The sequence below is a fragment of the Lepisma saccharinum genome, chromosome 1, assembly GCF_977018435.1.
Source record: "Lepisma saccharinum chromosome 1, izLepSacc3.1, whole genome shotgun sequence".
Classification (NCBI taxonomy): domain Eukaryota; kingdom Metazoa; phylum Arthropoda; class Insecta; order Zygentoma; family Lepismatidae; genus Lepisma; species Lepisma saccharinum.
This window is the reverse complement of record NC_139229.1, coordinates 70602735-70624957: the sequence shown is the minus strand read 5'-3', so window position 1 is coordinate 70624957 and position 22223 is coordinate 70602735. Positions and strand designations below refer to the sequence as shown.

General features: G+C 38.8%; 1 protein-coding gene across 1 annotated transcript in view; it reads right to left on the bottom strand.

Moving 5' to 3' along the window:
* The window catches only part of LOC145983781 (pancreatic lipase-related protein 2-like), a 49613-nt gene that overhangs the window by 19993 nt on the left and 7397 nt on the right, over positions 1-22223 (bottom strand). The window contains exons 2-3 of the mRNA XM_083116833.1: positions 13011-13118; positions 10436-10689 (exon numbers count right to left, since the gene is read on the bottom strand). Coding sequence (XP_082972959.1) covers positions 10436-10689; positions 13011-13118 — 362 coding nt within the window. The remainder of the gene's footprint in view (positions 1-10435; positions 10690-13010; positions 13119-22223) is intronic.

Below are 22223 nucleotides of genomic sequence, written 5' to 3'. Positions count from 1 at the left end.
TTTGAAGCATGTCGAATGAACCAATAATTTATATATCTGGGGGAAGTTTGAGAACGAGGAGGAGTTACATTTTCCAGCAAGATGGAGAACTTCCCGACGAAGTAGGACCTATCATGATGAAAATCTCTTGACCAGATGGATTCGCTGAAGAGGTTGTACTAAATGCGCCGCCCTGCGTTCAGCATATAGAACATTACTGAACTTTTTTTATGGGGCACTTTATGTGCAAGACCGACAAAAATAATGTAATTGAAACCGGCCGTAGAAAGAGAATGCTCCCAAATATAAGAAGCGAAATCGTTCGTGACATTTGTCATATCATTCATTCCTACCAGGCGCGTATATTCTAGGCTACTTAGGCCCGACCCTGTGGCCGAGTGGTTAGCACATCGCGCTGCGACGCCAAGGGTCCCGGTTTCGAATCCCGGTCGGGCTTGGTTGTTTGTGAATGTCCATTCATCAATTTCATCATTTCATCACTCATCCCCATCTTCGCAAATTTGCCAAGAGGCACAAAACGCGAAGTAAAATAAACTAAATCAATCAATCAATCAATCTAGGCTACTTAGGCTATCGCCGAAGCCCAGATTAAATTCAGAAAATAATCGACTATCAAATGTGACTGATGCTTCACTCTCAAACAACGACCGCGGGAAAAAAATGATAGTATAAAACCCGCGACTCCTGTGGACAGTACTTCCGCGAGGAGAGGAGGGTGAGAGTGGACCATGCTTCCTTATGGCCCGAGGTGAACGGAAGTAAAGGCTGCGCGGGGATTTTTCGTCCCAAGGTTTGTTTTCCTTGTGCTCGCTCTATACATGGGGATGGACTCCTTTCCTTTAAAACTACCACCAGACTTCAGCGGTTAAATTCTTCCCCGACCAGCGCCTGGAGGCGGTCGGTGACGTATTTGTAGTGGCTTCTTAGACAGGGAACTCTTCGTTTTACAACGGCGGTAAAACCTTACAGCGATGCCAATGTGCTAACCAGCATAGGATTTTTCCCAGGTAAGGGAAATTTTGAAACTAAATTACTATTACAGAAACGGGAAAAGAGTGGCTGGCATGTGATAGGGAATTTGTCCTCTAGGCCAAAACAACACTCTCCCATCGAACACATGCAGAACTCATAGGCCGCTGACCTTCAACCAACAAACCACGCTTTACGATGTTATCAACACCTCTGCTGCTTTGTTTATGACTGGCTGGTGTAGACTGACTGGCCGGAGATGACAAAGGCCATTTTGCGAGTGGAAATCGCGTTGAAGGAAGTTTAAGAAAATTAGGTTTCTTGCTGTGTAGATTTTCTTAAGTGTATGAGTGCGTGAATTAAGTATATATGTTTTGAATGATCTGTGCTGCGTCGTGTAGTGAACGAAAATGAATGACATAATTAACGAACTATTGTCGAAACAATTTACTCTGCTTTTGCATGAGGCTAAACTTCAAATCGTGAAGATATTCAGGCCCTTGGCATCGCAAAGAAGAGAAGAATCGATTTGATTTGTTATTTTGTGTTGCTCTTCTGCCACTTTAGCTAGTCGCGACGATGAGAATGAGTGACGATATGATGAAATTCATGAAGGGTCATTAACAAAGAATACCCATGTCCATGCCTGGATTTGAACCCGGGTCCCCTGGCGTCATAGTGCGCTGTGCTAATAACCATTTTACCAGAGGTTGCCAAGAGAAGAATGGAGTTCCTGTCCAAATTAAATATTCAAGGTAAGAAGTTTATTATACGTGTATATTTTATTCTCACACGTAGGCCTACATAAATATTTCACAATATGGGCCTCTATATTTTATAAATAACCATGAAATATTTGAAATGTTTTCCTTTTTGTTTTTATATTAATGAAACTGTTATTTTTATAATTATTAGTAAATTGTAATGTATGTATTTTAATCGCAATGTCACATCACCTTAAAATCAAATAAATTAAACGAAAAAGAGCCTCCCATTTGAACAGTATGATAAAAAGTGATAGCCCAGGTTTTAAACCCAGCATACGCCACTGATTCCTACCATTACTAGTGCTTGCACCATAGGCTAATGCCCACTCACCTTAAACACCTGCTATATCTTTTAAAAAATCTATATTTGTTTTCTTTAATGTAGATGCGAATGTATCTTAATAAACATTGTCATTATAATTATGCAAAATATGTATGGAAGACAGCTTGAATCATATCGTATAAGGTGGTTTCATTATTTTGATACATGTTCACTTACATTGGCGTATAAACTATATGATGTTAAGGATATGATGAGGATGATAAATTGGCAATATAATATTAATTTATAATTATAATAATAATTTCATTATTATTATTTCTTATATTTACTTTTATACACTGCCTTCCAAAAGTTAAGCACGCAATGCAAATTTTCGAAAGCGTATTTTGAATTTAAGTGGCTGAAAATCGCTGCGGATGTACATGTCACTTTCTATGTGTAGCTTCCTTTTTGTAAGTAAAGAGTGAATTATTTATACCTAGGTGCTTAATCTGTGCTCTTGAAATAGCATAAAAGGGAGGATTTCGTGTAAGAATCATCACATTTTCGTTGAAGACGCCAGCATTCTGAAGGGTTTGAGGTGCATTTAAAAGATGATACGAAGTGTTTATAACTTATGAAGGATTATTTTTTATAATATTCGTGTTTCTATGGCTGAAAGGAGACGAATGACAGATAGTGAGCGCTGGCGTGCTGTCGGACGCATTGAAGCAGGACAGTCAATCAAAGATGTCGCTATTTTCTTTGGCGTTGATCATTCGGTAATTTCTCGATTATGGAAACAATTCCAAAACAAGTCAAACAGTTGTCCGGAGACCTGTGTCCGGTCGTTCAAGGGTTACCGCCTCCTCTGATGATCGAAATTTTGCTATAGTAGCCAAGCGGAATCGATGAGCGACCTCCACAACTGTTACATCCATGGTTGCAGCGGCACTTGGTAAGACAATATCTTCCATTACCGTGCGCCGAAGGCTCCACATGAAGAGATTGTACGCCCGAGTACCATGTGTTTGTGTTGCGCTAACCGTCCAAGTCAGAGGGGCAAGATTAAAGAGTTGTTGTCAACATGTCAATTGGGCTGTCTCAGATTGATGCAACGTCCTGTTCACGGACGAGTCCAGATTTGCCCTGGAATCAGATGATAAGCGTGTAAAGGTCTGGAGAGAACGAGGCACACGCAATCAGGCCAAGAACATCATCGAACATCAAGCATTCAGAGTTGGCAGCGTCATGGTGTGGGCTGGAATTTCAATGGGATATCACACAGAACTGCACATCTTTAAATGTGGTTCTGTGACGGCTGCGCGGTATCGGGATGAAGTCCTAGACCTCATTGTGAGACTCTACGCTGCAGCAGTTGGTCCTGATATCCTCCTTATGGACGATAATGCCCGTCCGCATCGAGCCAACATCGTTGACGAGCAGGCCCGTACCCAAGGGGGGCAGTGGGCCATGCCCTACCCCTCGAGCCATGAAAAATTTAAATTTGAACATATATAAACCTACAAAAATTACGTTGATGTATTTTCAAATTTGGCATGAATTCGATTTTGTCCTTGCACAAATGAATAGGTTGTTTCTGGACATATGCAGGCTCTAGAATAGGATGGAGTGAAAATGGGCAAAAAAAATTTTTTTTTGGATTTCAATTAGCTAGATATGTCAAAAGGTGCCAATAGATCAATAGAACACTGTGTAAAAATTTCAAGACTTTTGAACAATATTTTGATCGCCCTTCGCAACCTTTTATTTTACAATACTAACCGACATTACAACGACATAACGATATAGCCAGTCAATAGTGACTATTAGTCAGTTTAGTCACTAGTCAACTTAAAACTCAGTTACCACAAACAGTTACAAGGTGAAGTGAGAGAAGTCACGTTTCGACTCAAACGTCGGCATGCGATGCGTGCACGGATGAAGCCATCTCGCGATTTCTGTCCACAAGCAGCTTTCGCCCCCTCGGTCACCAACTTCACGTGTCTTTCCACAGCCTGTGTGTGGTTGGGGAATTTTGAGAAGGTGAGAGTTGGAGTCACCTCCGTCGTGATGAGATCCCTGAGCTCAGTGTTTGTCATTGCGTTGATTACGGGAGGGTCCGAAATAGGGCAGATGGCCCAGTCGATCATGTCGAAGTATTCCGCGGCGTCGAAGTTGAGTTTTGCGGGAACCTTAAACCTCCGTATTTGTCCACTGGGGTCTGCTACAGCTCTGGGCTTCATCACTTGTCGCCAGGCCAGCTCACGTATGTGTGGTCGATGGTCCGTCATCATGGCCAGGAGCATATTCTCCGGGTGAGCAAAGTATGCATTGCGATGAATGACGGCGTCAACGATCTTCTTGTGCTTAGGGCTGAGGTATCATCACTTGGCGAGCATCTGGTGAAGGTGCCAGCTCCATCTTTGCGTGACCAGTGGGCTTTTACGGCGAACCACGTTGGAGCATATACGCGAATGATGAACGTCACCAGCGTTTTCAGATTCTCTGACGGTTCCATGTCGCTTACATATAATCGGAGGATTCGATTGGCTGTCGTTATACATCGTGAGTGATTCAGGCAACCTGGGTTTCGCATTGCCAGATTGACGCTACATTCACCTTTGCCGATGCTATTGCACATTTCCAGTAGATAGCGCTGATCTGTGCTCAACTCCTTCGGGTCAACATTGGACAGTTGCTCGGTCAGAGGCACTGGTGCAAATGAGGAGACAGGCTGTTCGCTACACGTCACTAGCCGCTTTCCGATATCTCCAGAGAATCCGCGCGGGCCTATAGTCGTGCCATCGAGTGCCTGGAATAGATGGAGCAGGGGCAGCTCATTGGCATGGAGCAGACATACCAGCCACTGCAGAGGACGCTCAAAGGTTTCTTCCAGTCGGCGGATAACGCCCGCTGTGTGTCCCGTGTTCACATTTGTGCCGTCACACCCTACAACTTTAATGTTCTCTGTCTGCGCATTCCGCTCTTTGAAACTAGCGACTATTGACTCAGCTATGTCTTTGCTGGAGCCTGATGACGGAGTCGTGTGGATGAAGTACGAAGAACCCGGCTCTGCGATGATACTTATGTATTCTTCCGTGAGGGTTTTTCTGTGGTACTTGTTGTCGCCGAGAACTTGTGTCAAAGTTTGATCCTTGCAGCCATCAAAGAATACTCCCTCTATACCAGTGTGAGTGTGGTCAAACTGGTCATCATTTCTGCTGGAGTTCCTTACGAGTTTTGTTGCGTTTTCGGTGGATCTTTCTTCGATCGATTACTTTAGATCGGTCGATTGGCGACACGAGACAAAGATCATGCAGAATTGATGTTGCTAATACAGCAGCCGATCTATCCGAGACTCCGATCCGATCGCAAGCTTTAGCGAATGAAGGTAGAGAGATTGTCATTTTCTTACATTGGCGATTCTGCTTTGGCTTACTCTTGACAGATTCTGTATCTGGAATGTACTCATCGCCAGTGGCACTGACCGACGGGTACATGTCATCTTCGGCACTGTCGGCAGAATCGGCTTGACCTTTGCTCTCAACGGTCCTCTGCTTCTTGATTCGTTCGAGATTGGCTTCCTCTCTTTCAGCTTTCTTCTTCAATTTTGACGTCTCCTCTTGATCTATACCGCCGATTATCATCTTTTTTGGTCCTCTCTGGTCTTCAAGAAAATGGCGTTCCTTTGCCGGAACTTTGAATTCTCTCGCGCATTTGCAGTTGGAAACCATGTCGAAGCACTTGCATTTGCTGAGATCAAACAGACTGTTACCTCTGTCGCGAAAGTCCGAGAGCCTCCGTTGGTAGTTGGGTTGATTCTTTTTCCCTTTGTAGACCTTTAGGATTGTGTTGTATTTGTTGTGGAACAATCTGAGTTTTTCAATCGCTTGTGCATGAGTTACTGTTGGAAGTAAGGCTCTTTCCCAGATCTCTTCAACTTCATAGCACAGTTTGTGAGATATGTCCAAAAATGATGGGTATTTTCCATTGTCCATCCTCAGGTTTTGTCGCAGTTGAATATATTTCTTCATGAGATCGGTGTAGGTCGGCAGAGTATTGGTCGGTAGGTTTCATGGAACGCCAAATATCTCTTGTAACTGCCATCTCTCTGAAAATGGAAGTTCTGGGGATGGGGATATCCTGAGGATAACATGATGTCCCCAGGATATCCCAAGGACATCCTGGGGATAACGTGTGTTGTGTAGGTAAGCTATAGGGCAAATGGCACATTTTCCGTAGTCTAACTTCTAAAAATAAAAAATAAAAATTTTTACTCCACCCTACTATACAACACACGTTATCCTCAGGATGTCCTTGGGATATCCTGGGAACATCATGTTATCCTCAGGATATCCCCATGCAATGTATAGGTAAGCTTAAGATGGCGAAAACCTTTTTAATAAGTAGCTCGCTTAGATTCGCTACTTAATAAGCCATGTTGAAATCAGACTGAATCAGGCTACAAAGTCATAAAGAGGGTTAAAATGCCAATTATTTCAATAAGGTGAAGGGCGATCAAGGAGTTGACCGAAAATAATATGATTTTGCAGGATTCTTACTATGGACAAATGGCACATTTTCCATAGTCTAGCTTCTAAAAATAAAAATATTTTTTTTCACTCCACCCTACTCTAGAAGTCTGCAGTCTGCAATTTTGAGCTATTTTAGTCAAAAACAGTTGTTTGACGACATTCGACAAATAGGAACCCCTTGATTATTAAATGGTTTCTTCTATTACAGTGTCACTAATATTTCACCTAATTAGAATAGAGGGGAATTTTCTATACTCTTTACCTTATGGAAGAAAGGTTCCTCAATGACTGCAATACAAAACCAACCATATAAGGGGCATTTAGCTCTCCACCCGCACCACAAGGTCTGTGATCCCTTTTCGCACCACTGAGCAGAAGGATAAAAAACTTTAGTTTTCCTTCTCCAACATCAGGGTTTCTCTGCAACTGATGTCCATTCTGCCACTCAATGGCTTAGGGTTACAGTGCCTTGACTGTACTTAGGGTTAATTAATATTATGTAAATAGGATTCCACTTCACAGCAGAATCGTTGCTAGATTTTTGGGGTAAAAAATTGCCTTAAGTACTTTTAACATATATTGTTATTTGTCCAAAACACTCAAGAAATTAAGTACATTATTATATACGAAATTCTGTCAATCGGAATTTGTTTTACTGTAACTTTTATTTTTTCTATTTGTAATTGTCTTGAACATAAATACACAGTGGTGTGACCGTACAACAGACAACTTTCACAGTGTGCAGAGGACATCAAGGCCAAAAAATTCGATCCTACGAGCCGTTGAAAAATGAATTTTCTATCCCTCATGTATGCAACCCTATGTAATAGCTTCTTGGTAGCCACTGGCATTTATTTTTTACTGTCGAATAAGATTCTAAAGGCGAAAATACACCATAGAGACAATATTATGCCAGCAGACACACTGCCAGGGTGAAGTCACTTAGCCATTCTCTTCAGATAATTTATTTACTTCGCACTGACTCCAAAGTCCTTGACAACTGGAGGAGTCAGGAAAACAAGACTAGGACTGAGGTCATTGGGAACAAATATTCTTTAAAAAAAGCTTTCAAAACCTGGAAAAGTCAAGGGAATTAAATGATTTTGCTTGGCAGAATTTTTAATCGGACACACGTTTCGTTTTATCTTCCCAACAATCTTCCTTTTTAGGTAATATTGCTTATAAAAAGGTTCTTTCATTTTATTTTTCATTTATTTTCAAAGATGTTCAACAAACGTGATTCATTTGATTAACTTGTAAAGTTGAAGTGTAACTCTTATTTTTATCATGTTAAATCATTACACAGTTATGTAAAATACCTGAAAATGTCAGGCACTTTGCAAAATGGGTGTGAACCCTCATCTATCAACTCCACACGCATATGTTGCTTTTCGTAGGCTATTTGAATTGTTTGCCTTATGCACACATGTAGTGTACCCGTATCATATATATTTTGTTTGCTCTGTGACAGAAAGAAATGTCAGTGTCAACTGCAAATATTTGTCACGTGGTTTCATACATATAGCTTAGAATATATATATATATATATATATATATAGTGTATGATATGAGAAAATTTATGAAAATTCCCCCCTCAAAAAAATCCTGGGTATGGACCTGTTGACGATTACATGGAAAGTGAGAGCATTTCTCGTATGGAGTGGCCGGCGTATTCCCCCGACCTTAATCCCATTGAAAACCTTTGTGATGCCCTCGGGCGTGCTGTCTCTGCATGTTTACCTCCTCCAGCCAGTCTCAGAGAGTTGGAAACTGCCTTAATGGAGGAATGACCTGCTCGCATCTGCGATGGTTGATCACCTCATTGAAAGCATGGAATATCGTTGTAAAGTTTGTGTGAAGGTCCGAGGTGGTCACATATCATCACAAACAATTCTTGTTTTGTTTAATGCATAAACACATTTGCTAACTTCATGTGCAAATTTGTGTTAATCAAAGCTTTACTTTTACATTTTTGTTGATTTTACCATCGCGTGCTTAACTTTTGGAAGGGGCCTAACACATCCCTACAAACATTTCTGGAGACGTCTCAGGTTTATTCTGAATGCATACTGGAAGTTGGATTAACCTACATGATGAAATTGATCGTCATAGTTTCCAACTTGCTTCCTCCGGTTGGTACAATTGATGGTGAAACGAATATTCATTCAGAAGTGGGCCAATCGTACCGAGTGCGTTCCATTCCGAATAGTCGTTTAATTGTAAAGAGGTAATTGCATCATTTCCACTGGACCGTCAGAAGAAGCATTATTTAGTTACTCAAGGCCGAGCGTTGATTTTTCAACTTTCACAGTTCGGTCAAAACGTGCATGATCTTCATACGGCACTGAGCGTTGCATAATTTGCTTTCTGGAGACATGTTCACGCCTCTTGTCCGATGATTCATTACTACGTTTACACTTTCGGAAGGCCATATGGGTCTTTACAATTGAAGAAGATATAGAGGGGGAGAGGTGCTAAACTTTATTCTGAGTTAGTAAGGTCCCTTCACTTTCTACATCTTCAAACTCGAACTCCAAACTCATTAAATAAGTCAGAACAATCAGTGTAAAAGCTATCGTCTTCTAAAGGAGCTTTCAGACCGAAGCGACACGAGTTCCCCTCAGTCTATAACCAAGCATTCACCTCGATGCACGAACAACAGACCGAGGCAACAGATGCACCTCATTAAGAAAACGGCTCGGTGCGAGTTAAACGTGCAGATTTAACTGTCGTCCCGGTTCGAAAGGGTGTATTGATTACTGAGGATTCACTTCCAAGCGATAGGCGCAAAGTGACAAGCGACAGCAGGAGTTCACGCAGAAGTGGCAAGCGACAAGTTACACAGGTGCCTTCAGTCTATGAGTAATTATTCACCGCGCATGCGTGAAGAAACCGAAGCAAGACACGATGCACGCCATTGAGAAAACGGGCCTCACTTATCGCACGTTCAAACACCTTCTCGATCCAGCGCCGTATTTCGTCTTCTGACGTCAGGTTAAACGCTTTCGTTGTTAGGTTAAATGAAGTGTATTTATGCTAATATATTTAAACCTAACAAGCTTCGCTTCCAAGCGACGCGTGTCGCTTGTTGCTTCGGTCTGAAAGCTCACTAAGGCGTGTCTGGCGCTGTGCTAACCACTCTGCGGATTTTGTCTTTGCTGAAAGCTATGAAACATTCTATTCAGAAATGATGTTACCACTACCAACTTTTAAGAATATCCCCACATTTCGTGGGCGTTAGGCCTGCTTTAGACGAAATCATTTTCCTTACCATTTTTCTTAACATTTGTGCCATGACCAAAATGCTACCGTGTAAAGTGAAAAAAATCTTGAGGCATTTCAGATGCCATGGCATATATCATGGCATTTCTCAAAGATAGAATCGATTCTATTTCCGTACGATTTTTCGTAGCATAACCAATCAGAAGCGACCTCTAGGTCACGAGCGCAGTTGTAAAGGCGGCCGCGTGAGATGTAAACAATGTATCACTTCACATTTTTAAAATACGATAACTATTCAACCGAGAGGAATATCGCTTCGTATCAAATGGTTTTAGGTACAAAAGAATGGCGCTGCTTAAATACATACCTTACAGCGTTTACTGTACACATATAGAAGAGTATTTTGGTTTTTTCAATTGTAAACACCGCGCACTCACCATAGATGGTGTAACTTGATATGCCTTTCGAGCTGTATGTATTATACATTGTAATCGAAAAAGATAACCGCAATGTTCCATGGAATGCTTCCGTGTAAAGTACTATCAGATATAAAGTTTTTGGAAGCATTTACATAGTATTTATGCTAGCAAGAATGTTAATGACAATGCTTTCGTCTATAGCCGGCCTTAGATGAATTAAATGCTTGTGGATTACAGCTCGGGCTAGAGAGCACTTACCACTTCCAAAAATGCGTCCTTGCACTTCATCGAGGGCAGCGGCAGCTTCGCAGTGGACCTGAACCCGTGGATGATCACCTTAGTGGGCTTCTTCGGGTCGAAGTTCGTCGTGACGACGGTATCCGGGTTGTCGTAGCGGAGCTGCTGAGGGACGGTCGGGTTCTCCCGGGTGTACAAGAGGAAAGCGGTGTCCAGGTCTTCTGGTTGGTCCGGCTGCACCCACGTCAGGAAGCTGCGGTAGCATCCAATCACATCTGAGGAGGATGACGAGAAATATCAGTGTTATTATTGTTGATCGCAATTCTGAATCAGCGGTTACGTATATATTAATTTCCCCAGACGTATGCAAAGCGTTCTCGTCTCGACTTTCAAAAGACCTGTGTCTCTAACACACAGCTGCAGCAAGAAATATAATATTTTCTAAACACTTTGAATGTAAATATTAGTTTCAACAAAGTTAATTTGATTGCCCATTAAATTATATCTTGTAAATTTGGATCGAATTAGAATTTAATTTTTAAATATTCAAATTATCAAAATGTGTATGTTTATGTAATCATTTCGGAGAAAGTTATAAGATATTGTTGCATGGATATCTAATATGTATGTATGTGTAGAGTTCATTATGTTCTCCGTGATAATATATTATGATATTAGGTATTTATAATACTACAAATCCTGATACGAAAAAAACAGTGCAGTAACAAAAAAATATGCTCAGATTGTGAAAAAAATACTAAACAATAGGAGAAAGTATTTGTGGAAAGTTTAAACTTCTACACCTGCTGTCCTGTCCCAGCCTAGAATGTCGAGCACGTGTTTTTTCAAACGTTAGAAGTATGGCCAACAATTGCGGAAGCTTCGAAACACATAATTGCACCTTCTCAGCCCGCACTGCGCTCGCGGCTGGGTCATTTCCTTGACTTCAAGAACCATTTAAACGCCTCGGTGAAAAGAGTCGACTGTAACAAGCTTTCTGTGATTGCGTTTAAAGAACTGCCATTCAAAGGCTGTTGTTACGTCACTGTTACCCCCTTCTTTCTGTTCCGAGAGTTCTGTGCTTACGCCGATTTTCTACCCGACTCTAAGGAATGTGCGTTTGATTCGAATATCAAGTTTTATATCTGAACAACTCTGAATGACTACCATATGTAGAGCGAAATAGAGAATCAAAGCGACTGCAAAATTGAAACGAGACGAGACTGTGCGAGACTTGATGAAAATTTTGTAGCTTGGACATTATACGTATATTATACAATCACACGACACACACACAGAGTATAATAACAATTCGGGACAATTCTTCTGGAATGAACTACTCATGTGCATGCCCCCTCCCCTCGTATTTCTGGAAAGAGTTAATGTAATTCGAATGATGAAATTGTAGATATATTTTACAACAAAAAGTTTTAAGTGAAATGCCGTAAGTTACAGCAAATTATTATTATTATTTGAAATAGGATTACATTTAAGCTTACAGTCTATTTTACACTGAAATGATCTTTTTGTCCTACATGAATTAATGTTAAGTATACAGTTATACAAATTGTATATAGATATACAGAAAATGGAAATTACAAATGTATGTAATTTAAAAATACATAAGTAGTAGTAGTAGTAATAGTAATGTAGTAATAATAATACTAATAAAAACAACAACAAAAATAAAATCAATAATAGCAGTAATAATAGCAATAATAATATTATGAATAATAATATTAATAATAATAGTAACAATAATAATAATAATAATAATAATAATAAGAACACTCTGAGAAAAAATCCTGCGGGTGCCCTTGCTCATGTGTAGTGTAGAGAAGAAAAAGTTATATCTAGAATTGTTTCCGGAGATGATTAATTTCTGAGTAATAATGTCTTAGTTACGCCAACTAATACATGTATTGGACGGTCATGCTTACAAATCTTACTACTCAGAAATATCACATTTTCAAGACCATGTTCATGAAACCTTTTTTTTTCTCGTGAAATTTTCCCTTGCTCGTATTTTCGTTACATTCTGTATTTACGTATGTATATGAAAATGTGTGCGCGTGTGTGTATGTGTAATACTGAAGAAGGTTCAATTAACCAATACAATATTATAATCAAGATTGAAGTAAATTATGGCTTAACGCGCCGTATAGTGAAAAAAATATATATAAAATCCTGTTTCTAAGTAAAATTAAATTAATTGCAAAAAAGTATATGAATACATAGAATAGCAATCTCAAATATTTCTTATGGTTTTTTCTTCTGTTGAAAGCAAATGCCCTCTTTAGTTATATGAATTAGCAAGTTGTATTCAAGGGTATTGAACGAGACCATTCAAGAAAATATCGAGACTTTCAAGCCTCGTCTCCTTCGTCTCGATAACCGTATGTGTGTGTGTCTGTGTTTCTTTCAATATATTTTTCTCCCTCTCTCTCTTTTCTGGTCCTGTATCTATCTTCCAACGAATATTCACCTTGGTTTATCAGGAATACTTCTTTCTGAAAGAAAAGTTCTTGTCACCTCTTCGACACGGCGCAATTTAACGTTTTAAATTCCCCCATTGCTGAAACCACATTTAGCTTACCGAAACACAGCACCTGGCCTCTTCTGGAGTACCTCATGAAGGTAAACCACCGCCGCCTGTCCTGCCTGTTGCCACGGAAGGCGCTTCGCTCGGCTCTGTTGGCGGCATCTGGAAATAGGCAAATGAACATTTGATTACTTTTCTTTACTTACGTTAGTGTCAGTTTACTTGCAGTTACAGTTACTTTGCTCAAAAGGTAACCTAGTTACAGCTAGTCTAATCACTTTGAAATGTAACTCATAGTCATCGTTACCTCAAAAGGTAATCTTAACTTACTTTATTCACGATAAGATATAACCTTGAAATTTGTTGCAACCATCATTAAATTGTAATAAACTTCATATCTTAAATATTGAAATATAGAGGTACAAAATTTTAAAGTAAACCTTATATAGTACTTGAAAAGGTGCATCATAAAAAACATTTATTCAGGAGAAGTTCATATGTGACAACAATATACGAGGGGATGCTGATAAGTTCGTAGCCCGATGAAGAAGGAATGCACTTGGAATGATTAACTTCAGAGTTACTCAACATACTCTCCTCGAAGCTCAATGCACTTTCTGGCCCGGTGCTCCAACTTTTGCAAACTACTTTAAAAAAATCTGTTTGCTCCTCGCACCAATGCTCTGTGGCAGTAATCACCTCCTGATCTGAGGCAAAATGGCGTCCATTCAGGTGTTTTTTGAGTTGAGAAAACAAAGTAGTTCGATGGAGCCAGATCGAGGAAATAGGGTGGATGATCAAGACACTGAAAGCCCAGGTCTCGCAATTTCTGCTGTGTTGCTGCTGCTCGATGGGCAGGAACATTGTCATGGAGAGCAGACATGGTCACTTAATAAACCTGAAACAACAAGAAAGCCTGTCTTATGCAATGCCTTTTGGTATATGTACGTACAAGGATATGTAGGCTACTATCAAGACATAATATGACCTTCCTCTAAACAGTTTGGGAACTTGGTCGGGCTACGGATATTTCAGTATCCCTAATTTTTTAAATTTTTTTTATGCAAATCATAAGTTTGTTCATTACATTGAAACTTATAGAAAAGTAACCTAAAACTGTTATTTTCGTTGATTTTATAGGGCGACATCCCTGGCAGGCCCTCCTTCCCAGTTAACTCTAACCCTTCCTGCGTTCGATTGGTGAAATCCTTAAACGATAAGTGTCGCCTGTCGCTTTGGTTTGAAATTTTTCTTAGGGAGTTTTCAGACCAAAACGACAAGCGACAAGTTACACGCAAACCCTCAGTAACCAATACAGTCTTTTAAACCGAAGCGACAAGAAAAACTGCTCGTAATGGGTCATTTTCTTAGTGGCGTGCATCGTGTCGCCTCGGTCCGTTGTTCGCGTGCGCGGTGAATGCTTGCTTATAGACTGAAGGGGCCCGTGATGGTGTGAACTCCCGCTGTCGCGCGTCGCTTGTCGCTTCGGTATGAAATATCAGCAGGTAGTTGACGAAAAATTGACGGAAAACTCATGAGGTACGTCTAGTTCTTCGATTTTGATGTGATCACTTTTGAGTGAGAATGTTTTGTCCCGAGAATCTGTGAGGTAAGTAGTGCTGGATCTATAAACCGTAAAACCCCGCAGTGCCGAGAAGGGGGATGAGCAAGCTTTTAGGAGACCGTTGCCATGCCCTTGACATTCTCAAAATATATACTTAAAACAGTAAATGTAGTAATTTGTCCAGCACCAGAGAGCAGAGAAGACCACCTAAATATTGTAAAGTGAAAGGTTATAGCATGTAGAGATGAAATCTGTAATTTTTTTGTAAGTTTTATAAGATTCATCTGTACATGAATTGGCAAAACCTTCGTGTGAGAATACCTTTCCAGAAGTGTGTATGTATGTGTGTACATCAGTAGCGGCGATTGTGTGAAAAATCTGGAGGTAAGAACAGTTTTAAAATACCCGAGAATGTGATGAAGACTTGCATGAAGCCTGTAGCTACAATACCTAGCCATAAATGATGGTTGCACAATTATGACAATGTGGGGAACCGACGAGAATGATGCAATTTTCCTCACGCTCAGGTTGTTCTCGCTGACACACACCAACCTCCTCAATTTATTTTTTTTATTTACATTTTACTTGGGATTACCGCTAAGCAGTTTTTCTCATATCTATATACATATGTACTGTACATAAACTTACATTTTTTAGTACATTATTATTATTAAAAGATACTATGAACAATTTTTTTTCTATTAAATAGTTAAGCCACATTTTCTAAAAAAAGATAACAATATATATCCAACTGTAAGGTTAGGTTCACAAATCAAAGATTCCAAACACTGAGGAAAAGGAATTTCACAGTTTATAAGAGTTTTATAGAATGTCTTTCTTTCTTGTGTGTATCTATTACACTCAAATAGGATATGGTGTATATCGTCCTTGTTGCCACATGTACAGTTTGGGTTTTGTAGAATCCGGATCTTTTGTAAATGACTTTTAGTAGTTGTATGTCCTGACCTAATACGATTTAGTAATACTATCACATTCCGTGAACCTTGAACTTTTGTAAACCAAGGTCTCATTCTATTGAAATTAGCTATCCTCTGATAAAAGCTGCCTGCATTTTGAAATTCACCTTTGCACCATTCCGTCCAGTTTTCCTTCAACTTTTTCTTCACCCTCGGTAGAAGGTCTGTGTACCAGGTTTTCAGCTCCAGTACAGGTTCAATTACCCTAGCTTGTTTTGCATACAAATCTGCCATATCATTTCCTAAATTTTGACAATGTGCTTTAACCCAGGTTAAATGAATTATCTTTCCCCTGCTCCTTAAATTTTGTAAAGCTTTTACACAGTTTATAATGTATGGGGAGCATTTAAATAATAAATAATAATTGGACTGAATTGAATATAATACACTTTTGGAATCCGTTAATATTAATATATTTTTCTTGCAATTTATATGTATAAATTAGTGCTTGGTAAATTGCATAAGCTTCAGCTGTAAAAATGGAAAAATCTTCCGGTAAATGTACCATAATTGATTCCTTCTTCTGTACATCATAAACAGCACATCCTACATTTTGACTACTTTTTGAACCGTCTGTATATATAAAGTAATAATCTTTCCATCTTTCCATGTAATCATATTTTGTATATTGTTCAGGAAAATAAATATCTCTATATTCACAAACAGGAAAATGTAGAGTATATATGGGCTTACTCCTTACTTTCAATATTTTTTGATGATCCTCATAGTACTCATTATATAATTGCACCCATCCTATATCTTCGCAGTTATTAATTTTGCCTGTATCATATAATTCAACAAAGTCGAATAGAATGTCGTTTAACGGATGATTAACTTCTGACATTGTTTTCAACAGATATTTAATAGACATTTCTCTTTTCCTATAACTTAAGTTCCATTCGCATGCTTCCATGTATACAGCAACATTGGGAGTACTCTTAATCAGTCCTAGACACTTTCGTAGAACTTTCCTCTGCATTACTTCCAAAGGTCGAAATACACGTTCCGAAATTGTATTAAAGACTATAATCCCGTATTCTATTGTTGGTTTGTAATACTTTTTGTAAAAATTCATCATGGTACTAGGATGACTTCCCCATTTTGTTGTAGCCATAGAACGAAATACATTGTAAATTACTTCTGCCTTTTTCACTAATTTTTACATGAGGTTTCCATGTTAATTTACTATCAAATATAACGCCTAAATATTTCACTGAATTTGCTATGGGAATGTGTAACTTTTTTGTATATTGATTCACATTTTTCGGAGCTCCTTTTTTACTAAATATAATCAACTTTGATTTTTCTGACGATATATTCATAGACCTATTCTCAAGAAATTTCTTTATCTCTATTATTTTCGCTTCCATGTTGGTGGCTCCTTTATCTACTTGCTTGACACTCTCATATATACATAAATCATCTGCATATTGTATAAATCCAAATGGCTCAGGACATATTCTTTGAACATCCATTAAATATATATTAAAAAGTAAAGGACTTAAAGGGCTTCCCTGTGGAAGTCCTCTTGTTATCCATCTAGGACCCTCAACTTTATTGTGAAAGTAAAAATATAAACAACGATTTTTTAATAGATTCCAAATTATTTTTAGATGCATATAAGGTATTTTCAGATTTTGTAGAATGTTTAATAATTTATTTATATTTACATTATCATATGCCCCTTTAATATCTAAGAAAGCAGCAATAAGCTACTTTTCCTTTTCATTGTATCATAAATTTTTGATACCTCCTCAAGAAATTCACTTACTCATCGTGCAACAATCAGATACAGCTAGGTATTGTTGTTACGTTACAGGCTTCATGCAAATATTGATGATATTCTAATGCATTTTTGCCACGTGCCACCTGGATTTTGATCCAAAATCGCTTATTTACCTTTGCAAATATGTTTTTGGGGCAGTACACAAAATGGTGTTAATTTCAACCTCGTACATAGACAGCAGCACTCGCTGCACCGACCACTTCTGGTAATTCACGCATCGACAGGGGCCCAACTGACAATGTTCACTGCCTGATAGCACATGCACAGTGTTATCACACCTTCCTGACAGTGTTGCCACTTTTAAATTTACAACCCACGTATATCCTTCTGTCTAGATGTCAATTATAAATAGGCTATGTATGGGGAGAAGTATATGTTCTTCAAACTTTTTCCAAAATCATAGCCACACAGGTCAGGTAGCCATGCAAAAAAATATCTTGATACCTACTTTCAGAAATCTATATTGCGTAACAATCCCCCACCCCTCGTAGCTTTTCAAGGCTTTTTGGGCGGATGCATTTTACACAGTTACTTAAACAGTGTAAACAATTTGCTTAAGCTCATTTGACAAGTCATTCCTAAATCGAACAACTTGTCAGATCAAAGGTAAAGAAAAATTGGGTTCCGACTGGATCAGAATAATTTATGGCAATAGGTATCGTGTACGCAGTGTGTATTAAAAGTACGCAGGTGGCACAATTAGTTGACTTTAATAATGATCTGCATTACGCAATTGTCCAATGCAATTTCTTGCTGTCCCGTACATGTTCCTACCCCCTTACCCCGCTTCGTGTGGATGTTCCAAATACGTTGTTGCGCTTTGTACTCTGTTTTAGGGCTTGCCAACAGGTTTACTACAACTTATTTTTTTGGTCGACCATTGGTTCAATTTTTAATGCACAGTAAAGATTTCTCCATAAATGGTAGGAAAAACATTCTTGAAAAATAGCGAATTGCCTTATAACACGGTTTCAACCAAATAAATCCATATTTTTATGGTTCGTAGCACCGAAACGAGACCTCAACAAGCAAAATGTCGTTAAGAAAAGTTGTCCGCCTACATGGCTTCTACACTATTAAAACAAATTTACAAAACTGACTTGTCGATTTGATTTTTATTATTTGGCGTCGCTGTTCTGCCACTTTCAGCTAATCGCAACAATGAGGACGAGTGATGATATTGTGAAATTGATTAGGGGGGACACTCGCAAACAACACCCATGTCCAGGCCAGGATTCGATCCCGGAACCCATGGCGTCGTTGCGCGCTGTGCTGACCACCTGGCTAACTATCCTATCCTAACAATAAAAGCATTTCGGCTGACGTCGGAAAACGAAGGGCGGTAAGTGAGACCGACAATTCTCCCACTTCGGAAGCCTATCCGGAAGAGGCAGCGACTACAAAATGCCTTCTAGTCAGGGCATACTTGGTTACTCTAATTATACTATACAAATGTGTAATTCCATTGTAAATCGGATAATTGTCAGCATACTTTCTCTGGATTTTATGAAGTTTATTTGTACAATTTGAGGCTAGGTACTACATTTTTTAATTTAGTTTTTCTTCCTTATTGATGTTTTCGTGAAATCATCTTGTCACTTGTACAATCTCTTTAACAAAACAAGAATGTCTTGTTTTATGAATACGTCAGGAAATAGTGAAAGAGAGAACATTACGTTTGTGCATTGAAGAAAAACTGCATTGCTAAGTATTAAAGTCCACAGAACATGTTAATTATAAGTGGCGATTCTCTCGCATCCAATTTCAAATGTTTACACATTAAAATGTTAACTGACAACAAGAAGTGATTCGCAGGCCTGAAACAATGGAAGGGTTTTTAGTTCGATGCTAACCCTCGTGACATTGTTTATTTTGTCCAGAGTGTGGTTACTTTTCGGCAGAAAAAATATATATGCACTGTCTCTAAATCGAATTGTGTCTGTATGAAACACTTCATTACTTTTCAATAGTCGTTGAATTTTTAAATGGTTTCCTTCCTCCATGTCAGTGTATAAATATCGCCTTTTCCAGACAATTTTCTGTAAATATTTTTTTGGGTTATTTGGATGTGCATTAAGGTAAAGTGCCCGAAATCCGTCCCCTGCCCTAAATTCGTCCCCCTTTTTAACTTCCATGGAAAGTGCTGCCATCTTGCGAGAGCAGCAGGAAAATCTTCAGAACCATTCGGTTGCCTACTGGCAGTGACGTAGTTGCTTTGTTCTGTCCATTCACGCTTTATTTTTTCTAAAATAGTTTGTCTGAAAGCTTGTTACAATGTGAAATCAACTAGAAATAGTTATATTTACGCCTCGCGGTACGTTTTCCATCATTTAGTGATTGATAATTATAGATTAGTACTTGAATATTGCGTTCCAGTTGTCACAGTCATGTAGCTGTAGTCGTTTGGTCAGGAACAGTCTCCATTGTTGTTATAACTGGAGTCCTAAATCCGTCCCATTTGAGATTCTCAAATCTGTCCCGGGGACGGATTTAGGACACCCATTCTGTATCTTTCTTGTGATATATTTTATTTTTTCCTGACCCCTTTCTAGTTTTGATTGATGTATGATCACTTGTCGACCTTTTTATAATGTGTTTAACACTTCTATGCCTTATTCTTGAAAATAAAATTAATGCTAATTAATAAAAAAAGTATATATTAAATTTAAAGTTCTATGAAGAAAATAACAAATTTAAGAATGACATCAAGGGTGGCGCCAGCAAGGGGTTCGAGGAGACACGTGCCTTCCTCCTCACTCAACAGACAAGCTACAGCCTTTGGATGTAGCATTTATGTTTCCTCTGAAAACTCTATACGCAAAGGCTAACCCAAACAGAATTGTGAGGAAACTACAAGTATCCAGTTTGTTCTGTGAAGCGTACCTTCGTGCTGCTACTCTTGAAACTGCCGTGAATGGATTTAGGAAAACTGGATTCATCCGTTTGATCCCGATGTCTTTCAAGAGCATGACTTCATAGCTAGACAATTTGAAGAGCCAGAGGTGCCTGACAATGGAGGGAATGATAACAATCAAAATGCTCCAGCTCCACCTCAAGTGGTCACTCAGTCCAAGAGACATCCAGGAAGTTCCAGTAATCCAGCCTTCCACATCTTCTAGAGCCGGGACCTCATTCTTGGTAACAGGAAGTCCACATAAGATGTCTCTAAAAGCCTCTATGAAAAAGAAACAAATGGCGGAAGAGCGTCAGAAGAAACAATCCCAATCAAAGGTCAAGAAACGTCTCATCACTGAAGATAAAGATCAGCTTGTAACATCATCGACAAAACCTCCCAAAAAGAAAACAAAGAAATATGACTCAAGTTCAAGCGACTCGGAGGATGAAACACAAGTTCCACTGGTGTCCACCGACAACGAAGATAGTTCAAGCGATGAAGATGCGTTATGTCCTATTTGTGGAAAGCGTTTTTCCCAAGTCAAGCGAGGAGAGAAATGGGCAAAGTGTTCGAAATGCTTCCAGTGGTGCCACGAGATGTGTTCATCTTCAACAAAAGTCAAAAACTTTGTTTGCGATTTTTGTCTGGATTGGTAAAAAGATGTAATTTAAGTATAAAAATGTATAAACATGTTTGCATCTCAATAAATTTATTACAAGAAATTTTAACACTGTTTTAATCAAATTTCCTATAAAAAAATAAATGAGTAGATAATAACTGGAAAGGAGGGACGGAATTAGGACACCTTTTTTTCAAAAATCAAAATTTGCGTCATTTTGATTATTTCTCTTTTTTTGGTTAAGAAAGATATATTTAGTAGAATCACACCAGCAGCACTAATAGGTATGGAGTTGAGTTGCTTCAATCAGTTGTTGTATTATTTTCAACTTTAAACGCATTTTCAGAATTGAAGATTTGGTTTAGGGGGACGGTATTTGGGAACTTTACCTTACTAAAGAAGTAGTTCAGTTGTTGACAAGGATGGCCCCAGGATCTTTTCTCAGGTGGAATGGGGGCAGACCAAGATTTCATGTCTTGCCATTCAGTCATCGAGACTTTTATCATAATTATTATTGCTATTATTATTATTATTATTATTATTATTATTACTATTGTTGTTGTTGCTATTACTACGACTACTACTTCACAAATCATAAAATTCACATTGAATTGAAAATACTTTGGCGTTGTACACAAGTTTAGACTCGAGTCTACTATTTAAATAGAAACTGGACTAGCCTTGCTTTCTTTCCCAAAAACATCTATCACTTTGTTGATGATCAGTTCTATCTCTTTCTGTACTTTTTCACAAGGCAGATATCAAACAGAGACCACTTGATCTACCTTCATGGTACCTTTGATCCATGTTTTTACATGAGTACTGTGAAAAGAAAATAATAAATAACAATGAAGGGGTGTAAATTAGGTCAGAACCCGACTTCGGGAAATGATTTCCCGACTTGTAGTAACCCCGAACAGCCGAGAAATTCGAAAGGATCTTATTTAAAAGAGGTTAATTCTTGATATTTTCTGTACTATAAGTGCCTGAAATTTGTTGAAATTAACAGTTTTCATTTCAGAACCAAAAACTCAATATGCTGACCAAGGCAGAATTTATTTCATTTTAAAACATAAAACTAAACGTTACGTTTCAACCTTCTAGCAAGGTCTTCTTCATACTCTGTACCAAATACAAATGAAATAACGTACAAAACAGGAAGATATATATATATACACAAAAATAACTCCCCTCCAGACACAAGATTATTAGAAGTTGATTATTTGGAACATTCCTTTCCAAGTGTTCCATCAGTTGGCCTTCTCCTGTCAACCGTTGTTTCACCTGACAGACGATTTAGTTAAACATTTCCTTTCATCTGGAACGTGGTTGGACTCCTTATCTCACGCTCTTCTTCATTATCCTTTCTTTCTTTATTCCTCTTCCTTTTTTTCTCCTCCTTCCCTCTTGTCCTTTCCAATCTTT